Source organism: Folsomia candida, unplaced genomic scaffold, assembly GCF_002217175.1.
Source record: "Folsomia candida strain VU population unplaced genomic scaffold, ASM221717v1 Fcan01_Sc009, whole genome shotgun sequence".
In the NCBI taxonomy this organism is placed as follows: domain Eukaryota; kingdom Metazoa; phylum Arthropoda; class Collembola; order Entomobryomorpha; family Isotomidae; genus Folsomia; species Folsomia candida.
Genome location: NW_019091201.1, coordinates 4,409,768 through 4,436,412, shown reverse-complemented (window position 1 = coordinate 4,436,412; position 26,645 = coordinate 4,409,768). Strand labels below are relative to the sequence as shown.

The window sequence follows — 26,645 nt, the reverse complement described above, 5'->3', positions numbered from 1 at the left end:
AAAAGAACTTCAGCAGAAACTTGCTTTACAGTTTAGACACGACACTATTTAATTATACGGAATTGGACGAATTTCGTCACCTACTAACTCGCAATTTTTGCCAATTTTGCGAATCCGAGTCTTCGTGGGGCGATCGATCTCATTAATAATTAAACATGTCACACCTTGAACCTTAATTCGACCGCGAGGGAAAGAAAGGCAGAAAATTCATTTATTTTTCTATTTCTCCTCACATTTGAATGAAAATAAGTGCTTAAAAATAACAGCGAGTGAATAACGTCCAATCAGTCCGAATGTCTGTTTTTGACTCGTCCTTTCCCCCGAGTTTGAAGAAGAATCGTCGAATTTAGTGAAAACCCAATTCACCCGAGAAGAGAACATTATTCAATTCGATGCAACAATGGAGACACAAGTACACACTAGCGATCAGTGGCCGCGGAAGGGGGAGGAACAGAGGGACAATGTCCCCAGGGTTGTTCGATGCCCCCGTCATCTCCCCAATTTTATGCAAACCCCTCCTGTCCTTCAATGTCCCCAGATGTCCCCACCGCTTCCGCGGCCACTGATTTCATACATACAATGCTAAATTCACAGGCAGAGGATTATGTACACTGTCCCCGGAATAATGGGGACAGAGGGACAATGTCCCCACAATTATTCGATCTCCCCCTCATCTCCCCATGTTATATAAACCCCTCCCTCCCTCTATTCTACAATTTAATGTCCCCACATGTCCCCACGGCTTCCGCGGCCACTGCATGAAACATAAATGGGTCAGTGCATCACGAGAGAAAAGGTCTCCAGAATAAATTGCAATTTGTACCTGGTCCCGTGCAGGAGAAAGTTGAGGTTATGGCAGCCTTTTGGTTTGGCTTAGCTTTCTCCGAGTTAGTCGCAGTATCAGAATGCCAAGTACTACAATACAAGCACCCTGCTCGTTGCTTGCTTGGAGTGGAACGAGCAGCGAATCTATTATGCATTAAATTAAAACAGAACACTTCTCTCTCCTACTACTTCACCCACATATGGATGGCAGTCCTGCAACAAAAGTGAGACACTCACAATAGAATGGAGGAGGTCTCCCAGCGGATGCCCTACAATTTTGAGGAGAAAGCGCACAGAAAAGTCGAAAAATTTTACACTTTCCAAATTTACTGCGGGTTTTCTCCTCTTCGGATGCAAATATGTCTGCCAAACGTGACCCAGTATTTATTTTAACAAGTGCCAATCGATCGCAAATTTAATTAAAATATGAAATTAAAATGAATAAATTAATATGAAATTTGCGAAAGACACGATCTCCCAATGGGCACGTTTGGCTGATAAACTTGCATCCGAAGAGGAAAAACTCGCAGTAAATTTGCAAAGCGTAAAATTTGTCAACTTTTGGGTGCGTTTTCTCCTCTTCGGATGCAAATATCTCTGCCAAACGTGCCCATTGGGAGATCGTGTCTTTCGCAAATTTCATACTAACTAAATTTGTCATCGATTGACACTAGTTTGCTCAAAATCGGAGAGCATCCGCTGGGAGACCTCCATTGTTAGGGAGAGTCACGCTACTCCAAAATTTCCCATCCAGTCCAGGACGGATTTGCGACGTTTTTGGTTGAGGTGGAGAGAGTTACATATTTAAATAAAAATGAGCAAAAAGTAAACTTTCTCCGGTAGGTACATATATTTTCCTGGTGGGAATGAAGTCATGAAATTTTTAAGCACTGTGTCGATTTAACCAGAGAATTGGCCCGGACTTTTGGCAAAATTTATATACTGGACTTTCTAATCTAAATGGAACACGTGAAACTGAAAAACCGAGAAAGGGTAAAGGTTATACATATTTACCCTGTTTCGTATGTATCACAGGTCTTTGATTGGGATTTAGGTTTGTTTACAATCCATTCATGCAATACAATACTATAAAGTTAGGTAGGGTTATTTGATTATGCGTAATTTTATGGGGATTCGTGGAGCAAAACTAATTTAATTTTGGATGGATTTGGATTCGACCTGTAGGTGGGTGGGTGGGTACATGCATGCAACAATAATTGTTTTATGTATGTATGTACATACATGCGTGGGATTGACCGTTGTAGAAATATTTTTCAGGGTCACAGAAATATTTTACGTAATCGTATCGTAGATTTCTTATCGACTACACTCTTAGAAACCTGGTATTAAATCATTACCGACTGGAGTACATATGTGACTCTACCGGCACTGGTGTTAACGGGAATTACCGTTCAGTAATGTTCTGGCAATGACAAATTTACCACTCAGGAAGAATTTACTACCAATCTGGTAAGAAATTATTACCAAACCAATACCCGCACGGAGTATCTATGTGACTCTACCAGATTTTTAACAGTGTACTTTATTAATTCAGTGTGAGCTCCCTTAGAGTGGGAAAATTTCCTTCTGGGAATATTCAGGTTTACAAATATTTTACGTAATTGCACCTTTATCGGAAGATCTACAAAACTGTGGGTGCAGTTCAGATTTCGAATATTTCCTTACATACATTTCATACGTGTTGTCACCCACTCGTTTGAATTATGCCCCATTACTCACTCACTGCTGCGGTGTGACGACAATCACGCTAAGCCGTAAGTAAATAGTGGTGTTGTTGTTTTTAACTTTCTCTTCTATGTATGTACATAATGCACACTAATTCTCGTCACATTTAAAGGTTACGGGTTTGCAGGGACCGTGGAACGCAAGATATTAGATTTTCTTGCAGTTTGAACACCCTGGTTTTCTGGTGAAAGTAACCGTTTGCAAGAAATCACGGGGAGAAAGTGGTTTCTTGCAGGGGAATATTTTGACCTGGGAGAAATGCATGGCGCAAAGAAACTACGCCCCGCTGTTATAATATTTCATATGGCGTGTGGCTAGCTAGCGTATATTTTTCGCACTTTCTCCCAGTTTTTTGCACCTCGCATTTCTTGCTTTGTAGTGCAAAAAATTTAGCTAATCGGCAAGAAACGAAAGTGTTGACGACAAATTGCCATGCATAATCCCCCGCGCCGTTGCCCCTCTTCCGCGGCCTGGAAACTAGTCGTGAACAAAATTAGAGTTCAATTTTCAGTTGTTGTGCATTTTAATTTAATTTTATTACTTTCTCTCGTTTCTTCACGCTAGGTCAATCAATTCTGCGGCTGCAGTCGTGCATGGCACATAGCATACGTATAGCGAATACTATGCAAATATTTGCCAGTGCAGAGGACAGCAGATTTGCGACTATATATGTATGTATATTCGGTCGCGGATTAGAGAGAGGAATGCGAATTAAATGAAACAAATTGTGCCGTGGTTTCGGTACCTGCTTGAGTTTGGAGAAAGTGAGTGAGTGAGTTGGGGTACGTACTATACGAGTTGTGAGATTGAAGTGAAATTACGATCTGTATCTGGACTCAGTGGCTGCGGAAGTGAAAGGCAATGTCCCCACGGTTGTTCGATGTCCCCATCATCTCCCAATGCTATGCAAGCCCCTCCTTCCCCCCATTCTATAATGTTAATATCCCCAGTTGTCCCCACGGCTTCCGCGGCCACTGGAAAAATTCAGGCTACTCATGTGTTCGTACAAAATGCAGTGGCCGCGGAAAGGGAGGTGACAGAGGGACAAGTTCCCCACGGTTATTTGTTGTCCCCATCATCTGCCCATGTTATATAAACCCGTCCCTCCCCTATCCTACAATGTTAATGTCCCCACATGTCCCCACACCTTCCGCGGCCACTGTCTGCCCCGCTAAGTACACTTGGCAAGAGTTGAAACATAATAGGAAATCGGCTAATTGTGACCGGTAAAGGAGACCGGATTTGTTAAAGGAAAAAATAAAATAAAAATCAGCGGCAACGTTCATAACTCTCATGTCAAAGTTGGAGATCTTTGCGTCATGCGGGTAGTAATTTGATCATTTATTAAACGAGTACAAACAAAATACTGATTAAATCTAGGCTGGAAATTTCATATTGCATTTTGCATTGCGTTCCCAAAACCGTACGGTCATTTCAGTTAATTATAATTGATTATTGTTAACTTAATTGCAATAATGTTTAATTAAAAGCAACACTGAATTTTAACCGTAATATGAAAACAGTTGCGATTTCGTGTCAATGCATGTCAACATTTACGATCAGAAAAGAACCACAGTTATCCAACCAAAGCAAGAATTAGAGCCAAAGGTGCCAGTCAATATGCGAGTATATCTCTCGGGTACAAAAAAATGTTGTATTTATTTCCAACGTTTTCGGTTCAGGTTTCCTTTTAAATAAAATACATAAAACTTTACAAAACTTAACCCGGATGAAATACCTCAAAATTAAAACTCAAAATTGAAAATACTATTAAAAACAAAATTTCCAATACTTATATAGGTAACTTTAGAAAATATGCAGGTATCTATCTCATCCTGCGAAATTTAATCTGACGATGTATTTACACATAGTGAAAATGAAAATTCAGATTCTAAATGAAATTTTAAAAAAATATCCCCAGTTTCACTTTTAGCTTATATCTGTAGAAAAATGTAAGGTATGTAATCCCTCAAAATTAATTAATTAATCTGGCAATGTACACATATTCATTACTTAATAATTTTATTCATTCCTTACATAATGAAAATCTTCCCCCTGAGACATCAGCATTTTCCAGTTCATGATCTAATAGTACCAAGTTTACTCGGTTTTTTAGCCCTGTTTTGACGTTGCCTTTTCACATGCACCTAACAAAACTTTGCGATAAGTGAGTGAGTGAGTGCAGATTCTTGGCCAGGAGGAGAAGAACCAGCTCCTTGCACTTTGAGAGACTTTCCTGCTTTTCCTTTACCAACTAACCAACCAACCATCCAAAGAGAGCGTATAAAAGAGTATCAGGTTATAAATAGTTGAAAAGCAGAGAGGAATCGAAAGCACGATAAATACAACCAAACCACAGAAGAAGCAGAGAAAAAACGAGAAGTTCGAGACTTTTTTTCCACTTCCTCTCTCGAACACGAAGCCCAACGGATAACTCTCTGAACGCCAAAAATCCACCCGAGACATTCAGCAAACATTGAATAAAGAATCGTCTCTCTCACTCAGCAGACTAAACTCTTACATCATTTTAATTCAAGTTTAAAACAAACGATGAGTGTTTTGTATAGAGAGATGTTCGTATTTAGGATGAAGTTGTTTAAATAAAAGACTTCAGAATTGGTGGATCGGTTAAGCTCGGAGATTACTTTTTGGATGGTATTTAGCAGTGAAACTTGAGAGAATTGTGTAATACGTAAGGACACGGCGCCCCTTGAAACATGACGACGTAATTAAATAAGTGAGGAAATTGGTAAATCGGTACGATTACAGATTTCTTTTTGTCATACACTGTTAAAAATCTGGTAGGATCCTCAGTACTGATGTAGATTTGGTAATAATTTCCTACCGGATTGGTAGTTGGTTTCTGTTGAAAATGGTAAAGTTTTCATTACCACAACATTACCGAAGTGTAATTAATTGTTTCTGAGTCACACTCCGGTCAGTATTGATTTAATACAAGTTTTGTAAGATTGTAGCGTTGAAAATATTTAATTGAATTGTGTCATTAATAACCAGTTGAAAGATGGAGACATGTTTCAACTTTAACATTTGGTCATTTGCGCTATAGTTGAAGAGTATGCATAATTTGGGTGTAAATTGCTAACCAGTGAAATATATGTAAGCATAGATATATTAATTTCGCTCTAATTGACATCGGGATTGTCGTCCGTTAATTTTGCGAATTTTGTATGAAATTAGTATGTAAATCGATCTCAGGTTTATGTTTTTACGTAAGTATGTAAATAAGTATGTAGATTTCGTACTTCGGATTAATTGAATCCTTTGAAAACATTGCAGCAAAATTCGAACTCGTCGTAAATTACGACTTAGGAAGAAATTTTGTTACAGAAATTTTGCTAATTTTGTGCGAAATTAGTATATCAATCTGAGCTTCATGTTTCTAATTTTCAGCTAGTAATTGAATCCTTTGAAAACAAATTGCAAATTCGCAATTTGCAAAATTCGAAGTTTAGGATAGAAATTTTGTTGCAGAAATTTGAGCCAAATTCAGTTTAACCAAAACCACAGAGAAGCTATCACCTTTCCACGTGGTGGGTAATTTTCCGAACGTATGTACATAAATAAATGCTCGTATTTTCCATTTCACAGCATGAAAACCAACTCTTCTGCGACAACTTGTGTACCCAAATTTTTGCTTGGATCAAAGAAGAACCACATGAAACGAAACGGGGCGTTGAACGCTCTCAGCATGTGACTCGTTTTGGCGTGGCGAGTTTAAAAAGAATATTTAAATTCAAACGTGACAACCTCATCTCCTCCAAATGAAGCATCATCCAGTCAACTTGAAGGGTTTTACGGCCACATAAAAACTCTTTATGAATAATACGCCGACAACAGGGGCCGCGGAAGCGGGAGGGGACAGAGGGACAATGTCCCATTATCTTCCCATCTTATACAAACCCCTGCCTCCCCCATCCTACAATGTTAATGTCCCCAGATGTCCCCACAGTTTCCGCGGCCACTGATTACATACGTACAACGCGAAATTCACAGGTTGGCTATTACATTACAGTGGCCGCGGAAGTGTAGGAACAGAGGGATAATGTCCCCACGGTTGTTCGATGTCCCCATCATCTCCCCATGTTACGTAAACCCCTCCCTCTCCTATCCCACAATGTTAACGTCCCCAGATGTCCCCGCTGCCTCCGCGGCCACTGGGAGAATTAGGGCTACTCAAATGTATGTGTGTGTCCAGTGGCCGCGGAAATGTAAGGCCGAAGGAACAATGTCCCCAGCATCTGTCCATTATTTATTTATTTATTTATTTATTTCATACAATGAAACACCCCAAAAGATTGGGTCATTACGTTTCAAGGACAGACAAGTCTTATATATATAATATAAACAGTTACATTTCTTCGTCATTATCAATTAGATTAAAAATATCAATAATTCGTTCTTCGCGTTGCTTATCAATAAAATACTTCTTGGATAATTTTTTAAAAACACTTTTACTGGTATTACCACTAAGTAAATTACTCGGTAAATTGATCATGACCTAGGACGCTCTATACCTGAAACTTTTCAGCATGATTTTTGAGTTACACGGTATATTTGGCTCAACATGTGTTGCGGATCGTGTTTGCCTAGTTTGTATTACCTCATAATTAATATAATTATTAAATAGAGAAGGACATAGACAATTTACCATATTAAAAGATAGTTTCGATATTTCAAACTTTGCTATGTTGTCCGCATTCAGCCATTCGAGATCCATATACATATCATCAGTAATATTATCATATTTATGCTTGTTTAATACATATCTAGCACACGATCTTATGAGTTTCTGGATACATTTGATATTCTGATTACCAACTAAGTAGACTGGAGAGGCATAATTAATAATAGACATGATGAGGGAGTTCACAACAATATTTCTATGGTACGTACTGAGTAACATTCGAAGTGGTCTAAGCGTCCATAAACTACTGTAACATTTTTTGACAACTGCAGTACAATGATCCTTAAATTCAAGACAATCATCAATAATAACTCCCAATAGCTTTACTTTATGTACCCTCTTAATCGGTTTATCGCCTAATCGAACAACAATATCACTGAGTAGTGACCTATGCTTTTTTAGAGCAAATACCATCATCTCACACTTATCAGGGTGCAATTGTTGTCTACTTTGATCCATCCAAGCACATAATGATTTTAAATCAGATTCTAAGTTAGATATTACAGTTTCGATCTTATCAATGTCACCCGCCATGATAAGACCAGTATCATCTGCAAACATTACAGCAGAGCAGTACTTCAGAATGGTCCATGTTGTATAAAGAACCCCTTCCTCCCCCATCCTACAATGTTAATGTCCCCCCATGTCCCCACGGCTTCCGCGGCCACTGGTCGACAACGAAAAACACGGCGTTTTCACCCAGTTTTCGCGATGCAAAGTGTGTGTGTTTGTGAATATAAAGAGGAAGCATAAAAGCAGCACGGTCTTCATTATGTCATTTTTTTGTAGTATGTACCTGGAAATCTATTCAAATTTAGAATTGTTGTCGTCAGAGTACGGGAAATGGGAGGCTTAAGGACATTTGATTCTCTGAGAAGTAATCCGTAGATTTTAGGTTTACAAAAAGGAATTTTCATTTTTATAAAGATGCCGTTTTTTGGGATTTGTAGAAAACTTGAAAATAATCTTGTTTGGGGTTTTTGGGGACGTTGAGAGTAAAGAATAAGTGAATTGAAGAGTAACTTTATTCTTATTTAAGGCAAACTGTGAGGTTTTTAAAGTAATATTTTTAGTAATATTTTTTACTTTATTTAAAGTTGGAAAATCTTGCTTTAGTGCGAAATAAATACGTTATTTATCAATCTAAACTTATCTAAATATGGATCAGCACTATAGGTATTGTATTTTTGCATGAAATTATTTTTTTTATAATAACATTTACTAGAACATTTACAAGTTCTGCTCATTTTCATTTTTTTTGCAAATTCTCATCACCAGCAAAATTTAAAATAATATGTAAATAATGGGATCACCAGTTGTCATAAAATTACATATGTACACCTGCCCATCCTTGTCTCCCAGAGCGTCTGATTATGTATTAGCTTGAGGAAAAGCGGAGACAATTAGATACCCACCACAATTTTGTTACACTAGTCAACCCCTAATTTTTTGTGCAGATTTTTCTTTTGTATAAATAAATACGTATATTTCGAGCTAGTTTGTAAGGTGTGTATGTATATATGCAAATTGCAATATTTAGCCCCTACTTATCAACAGCACTTTAAATTATCATGATTCAAATTTAAAATGGTTTGCAGGTACCAAAAATAAATGTGTAGAAAATAACATTTCATATTAAATCCCCCATTTAGTAAATATTTAATTTACTGTCTTAAGTAGCATAAAAGTAGCCAAAATTATAGATCTGTCCCCCAACAAGACCCATGTCTCGACCACGGAAACGTCCCAGCCCGAGACATGTTATAATTTACTCATGTTTTCAAAAAATGACCAGACCATAACTTACCTTTTTATGTGGTGTCGTTGACTTTTGAATTTTTTCAAGTCATGAAATTACTCCATTTTTTCATTTGCCAACAGGTAGCAAATCCTTCCTCCCCCCAGAAAAAAATTTGACACAAACTTGTCTAAATATTTAGTTATGCAAGTTACAAAGTAAGTAAAATAGTTTCCCGTCTCGGTCGCGTAACTGCGTGACGATGATGATTGATAAGTAGTAAAAGAGTTAAATACGTAGCTGTCAAGTTGTGATGATAATAATTCGTAGTCTCGTTTTTTTCTCTTAACGTAATAATGAATCACTCACTTATCATAAAAATATGTCTGTAGGTAAATTTATAAATCTCGCTTTCATCCATATGAAAATGTTGCTTGGTTTTAAGACGTAACTGTAATCTGTCACAGGATCAGATATTCATGAATCTGATAAGATAAAGATGCGATCCAAGTTCACTTTTCGTAGTAAAAATGGCAATGAAAACGATAACCAAGTTGGTAACAATTTTGTAAATATGTTGTTTTTTTCTTTTAATTTTTAGAGCACCCTGTATAATTTAGCACCAAAGTTAAAGTTTCTGTAGCGTATTTATGTATGTACCGTTCAAAAAATTAATGTCGTCTAAAACACTGCACTGCTATAGTTAATTTATTTATGCAAAAATTTGCAATATTTTTTATAAAGTTTTTTTTTCTTCGAAATTTTAGGAAACTTATTTGGTAAAATTCCTCACTTTCTGTTGTCGGTTAAAAGCTAGTCGGTGTTTTTTCCTGTTTTTTGCTTATCGGGAAAACAACGACACGAAGGAGAAAGGAGGAAGTAACCTCACTCTCAACCGAAGTCAGATCTCAACTGAGCCCCGAATTGAGAAGTAGTCGGGTAAAATATGTAAAAGCTTACCCCGAATTCGGACTGAGCACAAGACGAAACGGGGACTCATGTCAAATATCAGGCAGTAAAAGGATTAAAAATGTGCATTATTTTTTCATACTTTAATTTTCAGGTGGTGGTAGCACGAGTTTCTATATTTGCAATTCGACTAAAATAGTAATTTGCACTATTTCGTCGCAAAATTTGATCGATTTTGTCTATAATTATAAATACGTACCTGTTTTTGTTTATATTTACCTATACGAAAATACGAATATGGTACATAACTTGAGAAATGGTGGGCACGTGGCGTCATTAATTTTGTATTGGCGAGTCAATAAATTTATTTGCGTTTGGTACGAAGAAATGAGATCGATGGGATTGTAGGTCATTTTCATTTCCAATTATGAACTCGTCATTTCATTAGATTCGATCAATTCGGTGCTGCTAATTTAATTAGTGAGTTACACCCACGTTTATGCGTATAGATGCAAAGTTTATTCAGAAATTGGTATGCAAATTGGGAACAAATTAATTCAATTTTCTTGGAATAAGTTAAGAACAATAATGTAACAGAGAGAAGTAGGTTAGAAATTGCTATTTTGACGTGATGATTTCACTGGAACTGCAATGTTGAAAGGAACCAGGTGAGAATTTGGTTGGGGGGATAATTACACTGTTAGAAATCTGGTATAGTCAGAGGCAGGTATTGAATTCTCGGTGTTAAAGTTGCTACCGCTTGGTATTAAGGTTATACCGGTCCGTAAAAATTTGTTACTGACATGGTAAAACTTTAATACCGAGGTGCTACTACAGCGTATTACTTATCAACACCACTTTAGTATGAATACCGCTTGGCATTAGTTTAATACTGCATTTCTACACTCTTAAAAATCTGGTATAGTCAGAGGTAGGTATTGATTTCTCGGTATTAAAGTTGCTACCGCTTGGTATTAAAATTATACTGATCAGTAGAAATTTTCTACCGATATGGTAAAACTTTTATACCGAGCTATTACTTCACGGTATTACTTATTAATATCACACTTTGGTAGAGTCATACATGACTACGGCTTGGTACTGTTTTAATACTGGATTTCTAAGAGTGTGTGTACGTCAATTACCTGCACTTCATTAAATGATTGATCCATGCATATTTTAAGGTAGTGAAGAATGTCAGTTCAGTGAAATTAGTCAGTGTATCGTTTTACTTTGTTGTTCTCACTGTGCATATTAAAATGAAGGGTAGCTATTAAATAATTGCGGTACATACACACACTGCAGCCAAGGGTGACTTTTTATTCGTCAGTAAGAACGTCCTATGCACAAAGTATAGTATTTAGTAATTAAGTGCTGAAAGCGAAATCGGAATGATTATTATGGTAATGAGAGCGAGCATACGCCGTAGAAGGCGACACAGCCCAAGCACAACGTGTCACTTTCTTTCCTAAATTATGTCTTGTGGATGGCGAATAATGGCGAATTTCGAATAATAAGGAGTAGATTTACTACAATAAATTGTTGACCTATGAAATTGTGCTCTTGATGAAAGTGAATTCATGAGTAATAAGAAGTTCCGATACATTTTTTGAGGATGCAAAACCGGATGCATTTCTAATCCATATTGGGCGTAATGTTTAAGTAAATGCGTATGTAACAGCGAAAAATAAGGTTATTATGTACGTGTTTGCGTGGGGATCTTGTTATTGACGCCACGGGTTTGACATTCGCCTACAGATTTGCTACAGTGACGTAAATATGTAAATATGTATGTATGAAATTTCGAAAATTATAAATATCTAACTTGGTAAAAATTCCTACATAAAGTCATTAATACTTATAGAAAGACGTAATTATTACCAAAATCAATTGGGGTATTCATTTACGAATTTGTATATATGTTCGCACCGCAATATAGTGCTAAAAAAATTGCGAACTAGGTAAATATTTATGAGTCTTGGAGATGCGTAAATTGAAATTCGCATATGAATTTCCAATCCAAATTTGTTTGTGAACTTTGTTTTTTTATTGCTAATGATACACTCGTAATGAATACCCCCAATATTTTCTTGACATTTGCACATAATCTGAGATCATTTTCTAGAGATTCTTAGAATCATGATTAAAATGAGATTGATAATTTTAAAGGTCAATGGAAGCTCATGTCCTGATTTTAGGTCATGATATTATCCATAAAAGTGTTTACTTATTTTCGTAAACTTTTTTTCTTACCTTAAATTTGCATTTTATTAATTCCTTCTTAACCAAGTAAACTGTAACATAGTCGGTAAAATAACATTGTTGCGTTATGTTATACATTTCGCATTATCACCTAATTTAATTTCTTGACAGCTTCATACTAAGCTAGCAAAGAGGAAATTGAACAAGTCTCTTGAGTTGAGGCTCAATTTTTTTTATCACATCATCACCTACACACATTTCTTCATTAAGTACAAAATCTTGCTCAAGAATCTTGAGTCAAGATTCTGTAACAAACCTGCGAAAATTGAACCTACACGATTACTTATTTTATACCTTGTTAAGACATCAATCTTCTTACATATGCCTAAAATGTGGTTCAAGTTGCGTCATACGGTTTCCCATTAATTTTATGTATGTACATATATGCATACTTACATAAAGTGGCCGCGGAAGCTTGAGGGGACAAAAGAGGGACAATGTCCCCACGGATGTTCGATGTCCGAATCATCTCCCCATGTTATATAAACCCCTGCCTCCCCCTATCCCACAATGTTAATGTCCCCCGATGTCCCCACGGCTTCCGCGGCCACTGTGTACTTACATAAATAAGTGTGGCAGTAGGTTGGAGCTGGCTATTACATAGATTAATCTTTAATTACATGGATACATTGCACCCTCTTCATTATGGGGAGATAGATGCATCTCATAAAATATACAGATAATTATGGTGAAGGTTAAAGTTGTAATGGTTTCCGTCTGGAGGAATTCATAGGATGCTTGTCTTCAAGGAGGAGGAAAACATGAATAAAATACTTTGTCTGGACTGGAGAGGAGTGCAACTTGATCATAATTACGTGAGAACAATGGAATTTGAGAAGACAATGAAAACTGCAACCGACGGGTGAATCAGGTAAAACACGAAGGTAACAAAAGCCTGCTGAAATCTTATGATGAGAACCAAGACATAATTGTGTCGTCATAAAACCAGGCGGAGGGTGGAAATTGGGAGGATAAATGGTAAGATAAATGTGCACCATTTTGTGCACAAAATTTATGGCAGAGCTTGCATGGTTTAGTTAGTTTAAGACGTATCGAATAAGACATAGAACAATGCAAAATCTGACTTTAACTTGCATACAGCTTGGTTTGCTTAAGACTTATTTACAACAATGCAGAATCTGACTGGGTTTGATGTGACGCTAATGTGCAGACTTGATGGTGATGACGGCATTAAATGTATGTACATGTATTTGGCTCTCGTAATCTAATGGGTGGCACAGCAGGTAATTTAAATCCTAAATTAGCTTTGTAAGTATGTATACATACCACTGCACTGCCTTTACTTTACTTTAGCTGCAAATCTATGGGAAAATTTGCAGAAAATGTGATGGGAAGAATTTACTCCCATTTGCATCTCGACTTTTGCAAGGAACGTTACGTTACGTTACGTTTTGCTGAAAGTAAGAGTAAAGTAAAGTTAGTGATACGTCGTCATCATCATTTACATACATTTTGTGGAGGAGCTGTTGACTTTATCTATCTATCGGGGCTAAATTATCATAATCAAATTCACTCGGTTAGTAAGTTAGTGAAAGATTTCTGCACGTGGAGGAGTGGATTTGAAAGTTAGATTTTATTTTTGAAGTGATCATCTCGGAAAAAAAGTGTACAATACATTGTTAAAAAAAGTCAAATGTCAAGTTGAATGTGCAATTTGTGTGTTGGGAAAAATGAGACGAAATTTAATGCCATAATCGCATACATAAAATTTGCATGCAATCCATCACGCGAGGAGGAAATGTGCTAAAAAAACAAAAGTGAAGTTCTCCTTTTTTGTTTACTTATTCCGGACAAAATATCAATTTAGTGCTGAACTCATGTTTAATACCAAAGGTCACCATTTTGAGACAGCTTTGGACAACAAATGTGACATCATAGCTCATTTCCGTAAGGAAAAGAAGTGCATTTACGAAAATGATACAGGACTGGAAGATTCCTAGGAATAAAAAATCTAGGATAAAAAAAGTATCGAAAATAGATTTCAAAAATCGTCCCATTTCAGGAAATGATGAACCCATTTCAGTATTATTACGAAGAAGAAGGAGCAATTTTATTATTTTCTCATCAGTATCACCCCGTCTAATGGAGACAACAATGCGACTTTTCCTCTTATTTTTATCACTTTCCATCTTCCCAGCGGTAGCATGTGGTCCAAATCCGGGCCCGATAATGGGCGAGATAACAACAACACCGGGTAAAAGTGGGAGCGGGACTTATTCCCTCTTTCCTGATGAGGACTTGCGAACCGGAAAGAAAATTCGGTTTGACGATGAACGCAGTAATTTGGACAGAGGGCGACCATTTCCGCAGCCACCATTTGAAAATCGAGATTACATCAGAGATCGTGGAGTGGGGGATAGATATCGAAGCACGTCATCTTATCCGATCGTGTTTGAAGATAGACTCCATCGCCCGGGAGATTTTGGAGGAAGGTTTGATAATCGGGACAGGAATCAGCCTCCTCTTCATCTCGACCCATTCAGACCGAGAGGGTCGTCGTCCCGAGTGTATTTTGATGATGAGAGGATAAGCCTAGATAACCACAGAGATCGAGATAACCACCGAGATCGAGATAACCACCGCTACCGAGATGGTCGATACTACCACGATGATACCCGGTTTCCAACCCCGCCATCAAAACAGCACAATTATTATGATAACCGTTTCACTCAACAAAATTATCGGGATGAGAAACCTCACCTACTGGACAGACCGATAAGCCCGTTACGACCTTATCATCACTACTACTACCCCGATATCCCACCAGGTCCTAGTCACTCCAAACTCCCGGTGGGCGCCACCCTCGGAAACGTAAATAGGAACAGTGACCCCGTGCGAATCCACGTTTTCGACCCGGCCTCAAACTCTTTCGGGAATCCGAGAAATTCAGCAAGTTCAGGAACTAATTCCAATTCCTTCCAAGAGAACGAGGGTCCAAGTCCCGAACTATTTTTGAACCATGACGAATACTTAGAATACCACCGAAAAATCGGGGTTGTGCGAGAGCAGGAATTCCGAAAGTTGCAGCAAGCACTCGGCGCAATTAAACCCCCCACGACCACAATTTCCCCTCTTAACGCCTCCGACGGCTCGAGACGCGTCCTCTTCACGGCACAACAACCCTTCGCCCCATCCCCGGGACTTTCTCCGCCTGCTCGTGACGCAACGACGCCGCATCCCGGGGAGAAAATCCAGACCCAAGGGCAGAGTCCAATTAGGGCAGAAAAAGTGCGAAATAATGAGAATAATAGTGGTGGTGGTCAAGTACCCGTCGCAATTTACACGGGTAGTAGTGGTGGTGGTAGTAGTGACGATAAGAATGACGGTGAAGTGTCACTTGTCAGCGTCGTGGAGGAGAAAATTCCTCCGAAAAAACCGAATCATCAAACTATTCCTCCTCGAGAAGATAGTAGTACTGATAGGAAAAGTGTTGTTAGTGGTGGTGGTAATAATAATAATCATAATCATAACGAGGCCAGTAATAGTGGTAGTAGTGTCTCACATCATCGACACCATAAAGGTAATAATAATGATGAGACGACGAGAAGAAATCCTAAAAATGTGGGAGTAGAAGAAGAAAGTGAATCTCCGAAAGCTCAAGTGACCCGAATCCTCCTTCCCCCCGAAGGCTTCTCCTCGAGCAGTAGTAGCAGACCAAGTTTTATATCAAAGTCGGGACGTCGCCTAGCGTATGAGCAGATTCAGAGGCAGATTCATAATCAGCAAAGAAATGAGACGGGAGGGTCGCAAAAAGCAGAGCACAACGGTTATCCAACCGTGAATTATCACAATTTTGATGTGAGACAACCCTTGATCACTTCCGTTGTTCCAAAGTTTGATGACGATGACGCTTCAAGTGTCGATGAGGGGGATAAAATTGATAAGGTGACAACGGCAAAAAGTACGTCAACCTCGACCTCGACGACAACAACGGGGAAAAGTACATCAACGTCAACTTCTACAGATCGAAATTATGGGACACCATCGACAGCAACGGCATTATCGCTGGTTGAGATTCCTAACGAAGAAGCAAAGATCGACTTTGGGCAACCTGTCGATGATAAGCTTGTCCCATTTTCAGGTATTTATGAGTCTAATTGTTATGCAAAATCTTTATTTTAACGGTGCCACGCCAAAAATTGCAAAGCTTCACCTTCTGCTTTGATCGGTGTCATGTCACATTTTTTGCATTTGCTTCTTCTTCTTCACGGCTTAATTAATTACTTACTCTATTAATTGCTTACTCCAATTTTTGATGCATAACTAAAACTAAACTACTTAAAATTAGTTTGTGCTTACACGCCACAAATAATTATATTTTTTTACCCTCTATTCAAACCAACATTGTTCTGTCACTTGGTATAAAAATTGTACATATTTACAGAAAATTTATGCATTTAAACCATTTAAAAATTTAGGTTCATTTCTTAAAACGTTTTCTTTGTCACCTGTCAACCTCTAACCTTGCGATTTAAAGTTATGCAGGAAAATATGTACGGTAGGCAGACTACGACAACAAAGACGCTATTACACGTAAATATGCATCACATAATAAATTAGTGACTTATGTTTAACCCATGTTACTAAAACAATTAGCCATTCCATTAGTAAAACGTGACATTTAAACGCTACCTCAACTGAACAAATAAACGGATGAGAAGAATTAGTATTAGTCACTAACTGACTTATGTACAATTTAGTACAGACTGCAGCATGACCGTGACGAGAATGTATGTACATACATAAATATGTACATATGTATGAGAAATAGTTAATTGTTTTTCTCAGCGGTGGTAGTAAATACCAGATATACATAAATGGAAATAGGTATCATGAACTAATTACCTACATACATACTCATTCTTACAGCATCTTCAATAGCTACGTAGAATTACATAGTGATGACTACTTTATTACATAGCATTCAGTGACAAATTTTTGATACCATAAAAATAAAGACATTAAAAAAAGTTATGTATGTCTTTCCAGATAATAGAGTGGAAATTAAGAATTAAAATTTATTTAATAATTAATTCCTTTTTCGTGTCCCTGTAATAGATAATTTTTTTTAATGAATTCACTCAGGTATTTTCGTACATATGTAAAAGATCCTTCCCTTTTTAAGTCCCACCCTAATCTTATCCAGGATAATGTAGATAAGTTAAATAATAATTGAACTCGTCGTCGTCATTAAGTTTATCATCTTGAGGTCACAAATTTTGATTAGATTAGATATTGACAAAATGAAATCTAATCTTCGCCCTTACACAAAATCATGTATGCAGAATTATGTACTTACTTATGTCCCAGACTTTACGAGTACAAGCAAAATATCAAAAAGTCTCAAGGTGAAGTGAATCTTCATTTGTTTTCATATACCACTAAATAAATTAAGTCTCAGAATTTGATAAAAATGTTTAAATAATTGATTTCCGTTGGAAGCTGAGCAAAAATGAGTGTGGGAAACACCAAGTTTTCGTTATTCATTAAAAAGTAATCGTTTTATGAGTCCCTCTCCGTCCATCCAATCGTAACGTACTTAACATGCATTCATGAGTAGGTACATAGATAAGTAGACAGGTAACGTACGTGGATAAGTGCTGAGTATAATTTTTACCAATTTATTTGCTTCCCTTGCATGCCCATGGCCCATGGCCCCACCAATTTTCTTTCGGAGGAAGGAGGACAAATGCACATTTATTTAGTTTCAGAGGAAATTAGGGTGCCGTACTTAATTCAATGGTCAAAAAAATTACGTATCAAGGAAATCCTAGCATGCATGCATTCAAACTTTATTTTACTTTTCGCCCATAATTTGGAGACAATTGTACTGCAGAAAATGAATTACGTTTTGTTTTGCCTTTCATTTTTTCTAGGGGAAATGGATATACTATGAATTTCTTGAATTAAGTCAGATCAATTATCTCCACATTTTTCACACGCTTTTATTTCATTTTATTTAGTAGTCCAATGTCAACAATCTTTCTTCACATCGAATCACATTTTATAGTTTAGTTACATATGTTACGGTGCTATTATTTATCTAAATAAATAGAGAATAATAATAATGATGATGATAATAATTGTATAAAAATGTGAATATAAGTAAGTCAAAGTCAGATTTTGATTAAGTGTCACAAACAAATTGTGTACGTAAGTGTAGTCTTTTTACGTTTTTTCTTTGCTTGAGCTGACTTGGACAAAGGAATGAATTTGCGTTGCATGCGATGAAAAATTGAAGAATGGATGCAAAATGAAGTGCAATAATTGTACATAATTCGTACCAAATTTCACGCTATGATGCAGCAGCACATTTTACATGCACACCTACACACACAATTTTTGGACACAAAAATATACCAAATTTCACCCACCCACACCCACTCACTTTCACTCAAGATTCGTGTTTTTAATGACAAAATACACAATTTATAAGATCGCTTACATTACATTACATTTTAATAGATCCGACCAAACAGATCAACAGAACATTGGGCAGGAATAATTATTCAAAACAGGAACACGCACCCAAATTTCCACCGGTCTTATTACTGTCCAAGGACAACGACGCCAATAAGAAATTGGGAACGGAAGCTGCCTCCAAAAGTAGCAAATCTAGAATTAGAACCCAATCTGGGGATAAAATTGCAATAATTAAACAACAAGAGTTAAAACAGAGGCGAAAAAAATTAAGTAAAGCGTCCCATTTGCATAAGGGACATGAAAACGAGGAGGTCTTCATCCAAACAAGATCAGTACCGCAAAATTCATTTGGGAAACAATTATCAAATTTTCAAATTCCCCTGCAAAATTCTTCAAATTTTCCATTCAATTTTGGGGAACAATCGAATTTCCGAATTCCTCTCCTCCCCGAAAAACCGAGGGGATTACGAGTTAAACAAATAAAGAGCATGGAACTTCGCAGCAATCACGACGTTGATTATTATCCCAGTAATAAAAATGATACCATTAACACGCATCTGCTCATGAACGGCCACCCATTTCTTGACAATAATGACTTGATTGACCCTCAATTTTCTGTGGAATTTCTTCTGTCGCAAAAAAACAATGGGAATAATAACGCGGAATTACAAGACGATCATTTCACCCTCATTAATCAGAACAATGACCAAGTTGACATTGACGATGGTCCAACTCCGCCCAAAATTGTATTATTACCGGACAATAAAACGATACCATTTCCTCACCATCGCCAAGCCGATATTCATATTGACCTTAACAACAATGACGACGGAGATAACTTAATTTACATGGGGAGTAGCCGCGCAAGTGATGACGATGACGATAAAATGACCAAAAATAATAACGCTGCCTCAAATTTTATTAAAGTTGTCCGACTTAAAAACCCTTCCGTTTCTTCTTCTGCTAATTCTGCTGCTAATTTGCGAACCGCTGCTAAAACCGTGTCGATGTTCATGGCGGAAAAAATGGATTATATTTCTTCTTCCGCGACCAAAAAGAAGGATGGTGCTTATCTTGTCGAGAAAAAAACGCGGCCGCCTCGCGTCCTGCTGTCCAGCTCGATTAACGCTACGACGCTTTCTTTCCTAAAGTCTAGATTTTATTCGGGAAAAAAGAGGGGTAAAAAATCTGATACATTTTTAGAATCTGCAACAGCAAAATCGTCATCGACGCAAAATGTTGAGCTATCAACCGTTTTGGATGGTGCAAAATTGAACAAAACGAGGACAGATGACGAGCCGGAGATGAAGATGAAGATCACGATGACCTCGTCCACCTCGGTGGGCGTTATTGCGAAGGTGCACGCGCACGTGTCGCACTGTCCAAAGGTGAAAAGTCCGGCGGAGATTATTTGCGATATTCACATCAGGGACAGTCATGGTCATCCAAATCCCCAATTGGTGAGTTAAATTATGTAGATACAAGGGAGGTCTCCCAGCGGATGCTCTCGGATTTTGAGCAAATTAGTGGGAAATGATCATAAATGTAATTAATATGAAATTTGCGAAACACACGATCTCCCAATGGGCACGTTTGGCCGAGATATTTGCATCCGAAGAGGAGAAAACGCACAGTAAATTTGGAAAGTGTAAAATTGTCATATCTCAATGTCAGAAAAAAAATATGGAAAACAAATAAATTTAATAAAACATGATCAGATCGACACTCGCTTACCTCGGGTCTTCCATGTAGTAAACTTGGAAAGTTAAAAATTTGTGAGCTTTTCTCCCCTTCGGATGCAAATATCTCGGCCAAACGTGCCCATTGGGAGATCGTGTCTTTCGCAAATTGCATCCTAACTAAATTTATCATCGATTGACACTAGTTTGCTCAAAATCCGAGAGCATCCGCTGACTTACGTCCATTGTTACAAATAAAATAAATAAGTTAGATACATATCCGTCCCTTTATTACCCTTGACATCGCACAATGGCATCTTGACCTTGGTGTCTGTACAACATCTTTCAGAGATGTGGAGCCATTTCTTGGTTATTGTCCGTGTCAAGCGGCATGACGGGGACACGAAATGGGATGAAGAATCAATTATTCACCCTTTAATCATGCCTCCACTTCCTTCGAGCATGCATCAATTGGCACGGAGAATCGTCATCAGCACCCATAAATTCATTACGGGCGTACGTTCTCGTCAGTCAACGAACCATTAACCTGAAACTGAGGTAGTTCGACTGAGGAAATTGAATTCTCAACTTGAAACTGCATTTAAATTTCATGATGATGATGACGATGGGAATAAGAGGGTCGTGGTTCGTGGTTGGGTTGGGTAACGCATGAAATATTGAGCGTTTGTGATGATATCCAGGGGGCGGATATGCAGGTATTTGCAAAAAATTGTGTACGAAATACGTAGGAAAAATAAAAATAAAAATTTTCGCAAAATTTGTAGTCTATTGATTTCATGGATTTTTTGTGGTTCAATTTCTTCAAGGAAAAAATTTCGTTGTTACAATATTTACAAAAAATATATGTATTACAAAAAATATGTAAAAGATTTGCGTATTTAAAAAAATGGCGGAAATATTTATATTTCTGAAAACCTATGTGACGATAGGTAAAAATATTTTGAAATTTTTGAGATTTATGCGAGTTACGCACAAAGTTTGGCCGTCAGTCGTCATCAAAGGAGAAAGTTGAAAATAAATACATATCCACCCTCTGGTCATATCCATGTAGAGTAGACGACGCAGTATGTATTTCTCCTTGTTTTGCCAACTTATGAAAAGTAGGTTGATGAATCCATCCGACCAAACGTAGCGACTAATTAATTTAATGAATTGTCCCAAGTTGGCCAGCAGGATCGCTGTGTCGGCTCCATTTTGTAAATGGGGTGACTTTGAAATATTCAGGTATATGAATGAATGACTTGACTGGGAGAGCAGGCAGGCAGGCAGGGGGATTCATTATTTAAGCATTTTGTACATTCGTACTTCATGAAAATGATAGCTTGGCGAGTAGTGGTACTTGATCCAGTAGCAGAAGTGGCCGCGGAAGCCGTGGGGACATCTGGGGACATGTAGGTGTTCCATTTATTTAAGCATTTTGTAAGTAGTGCATACTGATGAAAATGATAGCTTGGCTAGGCCACCAGTGGTACTTAACAGTGGCCGCGGAAGCCGTGGGGACATCGGGGCACATTGCCATTGCAGGATAGGGAGGTGGAACGGGTTTATATAAGATGGGAAGATGATGCGGATATCGAACAACCGTGGGGACATTGTCCCTCTTTTGTCCCCACGCTTCCGCGGCCACTGTACACTAGTGGATCTCACGGTCTAGGTGGTACTTTGTCCAGGTAGAAAATGTATAAATGGAAATCAGAGAAGAGAAGAGGACCACTTTCACTCGAAATTCACTGAATGAATGAATGAATGAAGTGAAAGTCAAGTGACTGACTGGTGAAAGTCAAGACAAATGTCAAAGTTGAAGCTATGAAATCATTTTGTAAAACGGTGACTGACTTTGGTGGTGCCAATTTCGTGAAATTGTTCAAAATCCTATCATATCATGTCCTTCCCGAAATTTGAAGCATCTAAATATTTTAATTTTGTGGCAATTTATAATTAAATTAAAGTTGTAACCGGAATTGAAAGTTGACAAAAAATTAAAGATTTTTGATAAATTTTTGGTTTACAACGGTTTGGGTAGATTTTAAAAATACGCATAATTAATTATGAATTGTTGTAAAGATTTCATTGTTTTCCATTTTGGTTGATTGACATTCGTAATTTTAACGAGTTTCTAAATAGCGTTCGTTATGCAACTTTGCATGTGAATTGAATCAGTGGCCGCGGACGCCGTGGGGACATGTGGGGCCATTAACATGGTAGGATAGGGGGAGGGAGGGGTTTATATAACATGGACAGATGATGCGGACATCAAATTACCGTGGGGACATTGTCCCTCTGTCCGCACACATCCGCGGCCACTGCATAATGTACATATCTTTGAGTAGCCTGAATTGTCCCCAGTGGCCGCGGAAGCCGTGGAGACATTAACATTGTAGGATAGGGGGAGGGAGGGGTTTATATAACATGGCGAGATGATGCGGACATCGAATAGCCGTGGCGACATTGTCCCTCTGTCCCCTCCAGCTTCCGCGGCCATTGGTATTCATCCACGCCTTTAGACGAGCAGTTAGGTTATCATCATGGGTCCAAATTGAATTTTCGTTGCCGACAATGACTAAATTATTCGGTGAGACGAACGGTGTAAAAAATGTAGTTTTTTTAACTTGTAAAATGTTGATGCCAGTAACGGTAAAAATATGAAGTAATATTATTTAGTTAAATTATAAGATGAAAGTCGTGATCAGGCACCAGAATTACTATGACGATAGTCCCTCCCTCAACCACTTTTTCTCTATAGGGACTCTCAAGAACTGCTATAAACTGATCGGAAATGTAAACAACGTAAAATTGCGCGATCGACATGCAATTCAAAACTTACGCATTTTGTAACCTTAAAAATACATTTTTAATTTATTTTTATCGCCATGACCTTTTTTTCGACACCATATGACCTGACTGACTAAAATTGCGCGATCGACTTGAAATTCAAAACCTAAGCGTTTTGAGACTTGGAAAATACATTTCTAATTTATTTTTATCGCCATGACCTTTTTTTCGACACCATATCGCGCAATTTTAGTGAGTCAGGTCATATGGTGTCGAAAAAAAGGTCATGGCGATAAAAATAAATTAAAAATGTATTTTTAAGGTTACAAAATGCGTAAGTTTTGAATTGCATGTCGATCGCGCAATTTTACGTTGTTTACATTTCCGATCAGTTTATAGCAGTTCTTGAGAGTCCCTATAGAGAAAAAGTGGTTGAGGGAGGGACTATCGTCATAGTAATTCTGGTGCCTGGTCGTGATCTGTATCCAGGACTAAAAGCATGGCATTTATGGCAGTTAGGATATGACAATTTAAAATTTTGCCTTCGTATGTAAGTGTACAGGGTATTTCTGTCATGGATTTATTTTCATGCCCAAAATACCATGAATATATTCCCAGCCAGAAATTTGTTTTCATGGTCAAAATTCCATGAATTTCTTTCCATGCCCAAAATGCCGGGGACATTTATGCCATGCCCTGAATTCCATGCACAACTCTTTTCATGACACAACGAGTGACATGCGACACTTGAAACTTTAGTCAAACACTGAAACTCCATTTGCATAGCTTAATTAAAGCCTTTGCAAAGTGACAAACTTTTTCGAGAGTGTGATTCTTAAAGAAAGGAAGTAATTATAAGAGACCAACTCCTTAAGAACTAACACCTCGGAGAAGGCATAATTTGAATTCCGAAATGCAAATGTCATCAGTGGCCGCGGAAGCGTTCCTGAGGACAGAGGGACATTGCAATGTCCCCGCGGTTATTCGATATCGGCATCATCTACCTATCTTACACAAACTCGCCCCTCCCCTATCCTACAATGTTAACGTCCCCCGATGTCCCCACGCTTCCGCGGCCACTGGGCGAATTCATGCTACTCAATTGTATGAAAATTATGCAGTGGCCGTGGAAGTATGGGGACGGAGGGACAATGTCCCCACGGTTATTTGATATCCGCATCATCTCCCCATGTTATACAGACCCCTCCCTCCCCCAATGTCCCCACGGCTTCCGCGGCCACTGAATGTCATCAAGCTCCTTACAAAGTCTTATTTTCACACGAAACACGAAAACTTGCATAAGAATGCACTTTAAAAGTCTGTCAGACCCGTAAACTAATTACGCAATGGTAGAAGAAGTTTGGTATAATTGTAAGACGCCCTTTGGGGACAAAAGGGTGATGCATGCAAATAAACAAAGTAAAATTTCGTGTAATAAGTAATCTCATCCCCCGCACTTCATCCCCACCTACTTGCGAAACCTTGACAAGTTTTCCAATAAGAAAGAAAATGTCAAGGTGCAGAAACTTTTATCTTTTTTGAGTGACGTAAACAGGGACGAAAATTCAGAGGTGGGTAAAATACTTGTCAAAATATTTTCACTATTTTGACCTAAGTACAGGGTTTGGATTTCCGGGGGTGTTACACCCACAAAAAGACGAAAATCTACGAGGAGAAGGAAACAGTCAGACGAAAATACAGGTTTTGTGAAGAAATTCACTTTGTATCGCTGTCAAAATACCTTTAAAAAAATGAAAAAAAGATGGATTTTGTATATGTTTGGCACCGTTAAAAAGTGTTTTTATAAAAAATATTGAAATTCGAATGTATACAATTCTCATTCCAGGAGCGGATTTTTGTAAAAAAAAATATGAACTTACTGAATTTCACACTGGCAGAAATATTACGTTACGAAAGTGAAAGCAATTTTCTGTTTCAAATTTTTGTATTCAAAATTATGAAAAAGTTAATTTCTTCACAAAACCCGTATTTTCGTTTGACTGTTGCCTTCTCCACGTAGATTTTCGTCTTTTTGTGGGTGTAACACCCCCGTAAAGCCAAACCTTGGGAAGAACCGAGCTTAAAATACTGTACATTTTGACAAAATATTTTGCCCACCTTTGCAAAAAAGTTTAACTAGCATATCAACACCCTTCAGGAGTAAAAGACAAATTAAATTTTAAAAATTTCGGTACTTATGTACGTATCAACAAGCTCACGTCACGTCAAACCAACATTTTGACATCGCGTGGGTGGTGTGGAATTAGAGAACAAATAAGAAATTAAAATATAACATGATTCTGATCCCGAAATTTTAGACGGTCGGTTGGCGGAGAAAGTTTTACAACTCGACGCAACCCGACATCCTTCTCGTCTCCAATATGACGCAAGTCTACGAAGAAATGATCCTCGAGCCGGACGCGGAGATGTCGATTGTCAACACGAATGGAAATTACAACGCCACTTCGGCCACCATTGTTCGAAGCGATGCGGGGGACAGTGCCATGAAAAATGAGAATAATAAAGAAGGTCTGCAAGACTTTCACGACAAGTAAGTTTTTTCTGGAAAAATTTAAATTTTTAGAAATGTTTAAAAGGTAATTGATTGGTGAGTTTCTGATTTCTGAATGATTTACGAATTCTGAAAAAAATTCCAGATTTAACGTCACATTAGCGCCGGGAATATCGCCCATGTTGCGTTCAGTGTTGCTCATTCGGAGTGTCACTGCCCCAGGTGAGTTGGAAGCATTAAGGGGTCAATTTGCATAATTTTGTGTACAGACAGGGCTCTTTTCCCTTAAGGAAGAATTATGTAAGATATCATTGTTATTATGCAAAAAGTGGCCGCGGAAACCGTAGGTACATCTGGGGACATTATAGGAAAGGGAAGGTTTATGGGAAAATGATGCAGATATTTAAAAACCGTGGGGACATTACCCCTCTGTCCCCTCCAGCTTCCGCGACCACTGCATCATGCACATACATTTGAGTAGCCTGAATTTTCCCAGTGACCGCGGAAGCCGTGGGGACATCTGGGGACATAACATTGTAGAATGGGGGAGGGAGGGATTTAGGTATATAACATGATGCGGATATCGAATAACGGTGGGGACATTGTGCCTCTGTCCGCACCCTTCCGCGGCCACTATTATGCAATACAGTAGTTAGCAAAATTTTTATGCAAATTGACCCATTGTCACTGTTTAAACTAAACTTTATCCCCCGAGTGGTTTTTAACGCTGGATTTGTCTCTTTTTAAGATTGTGGTTCATACCAATGTCAAGTTACGGACGGAGTTTACACCCTTTCTTCGGAAACATTGCTTTTCCTCTGCCATTAAGGAAAAGGGAATGGAGTGAAAGTTGGGGCTAGACTTTCCACGCGACGATTTGGTGATGATGTCATCAGCATCATCACATTTCATCTCAATCTTGTTACAGTATTTCTCGGTTTACAATTATTAAAAACTGTTGACCTTTTTTTGTTAAAGTATGGATGTATGTGTTTACAACGTGCAAAAATAAAGTGCAAATTACTAATCGAA

At 38.0% G+C, this 26,645-nt stretch overlaps 2 protein-coding genes across 10 annotated transcripts in view; one reads left to right on the top strand and one right to left on the bottom strand.

Annotated features, from left to right (window-relative positions):
• LOC110853970 overlaps positions 1 to 9,930 on the bottom strand; it is a 94,141-nt gene extending 84,211 nt beyond the window's left edge. For all 8 annotated transcript variants that reach the window (XM_035854725.1, XM_035854726.1, XM_035854730.1 and 5 more), the window contains exon 1: positions 9,084 to 9,930. The gene's annotated coding sequence lies outside the window, so the exon portion shown is untranslated. The remainder of the gene's footprint in view (positions 1 to 9,083) is intronic.
• Positions 9,931 to 13,539: 3,609 nt separating this feature from the next.
• LOC110854196 (M-phase inducer phosphatase) lies at positions 13,540 to 26,645 on the top strand. Of its 2 annotated transcripts, none has more exons than XM_035854824.1 (5): positions 13,540 to 16,287; positions 18,672 to 20,089; positions 25,420 to 25,652; positions 25,759 to 25,835; positions 26,362 to 26,645. In XM_035854824.1, the coding sequence occupies exons 1-5, from the start codon at positions 14,121 to 14,123 to the stop codon at positions 26,439 to 26,441; spliced, it is 3,975 nt and encodes a 1,324-aa protein (XP_035710717.1). In that variant the 5' UTR covers positions 13,540 to 14,120; the 3' UTR covers positions 26,442 to 26,645. The 2 variants fall into 2 exon arrangements, with proteins under 2 accessions (XP_035710717.1, XP_021958291.2); XM_022102599.2 differs by having other exon boundaries at positions 13,546 to 16,287; positions 19,833 to 20,089.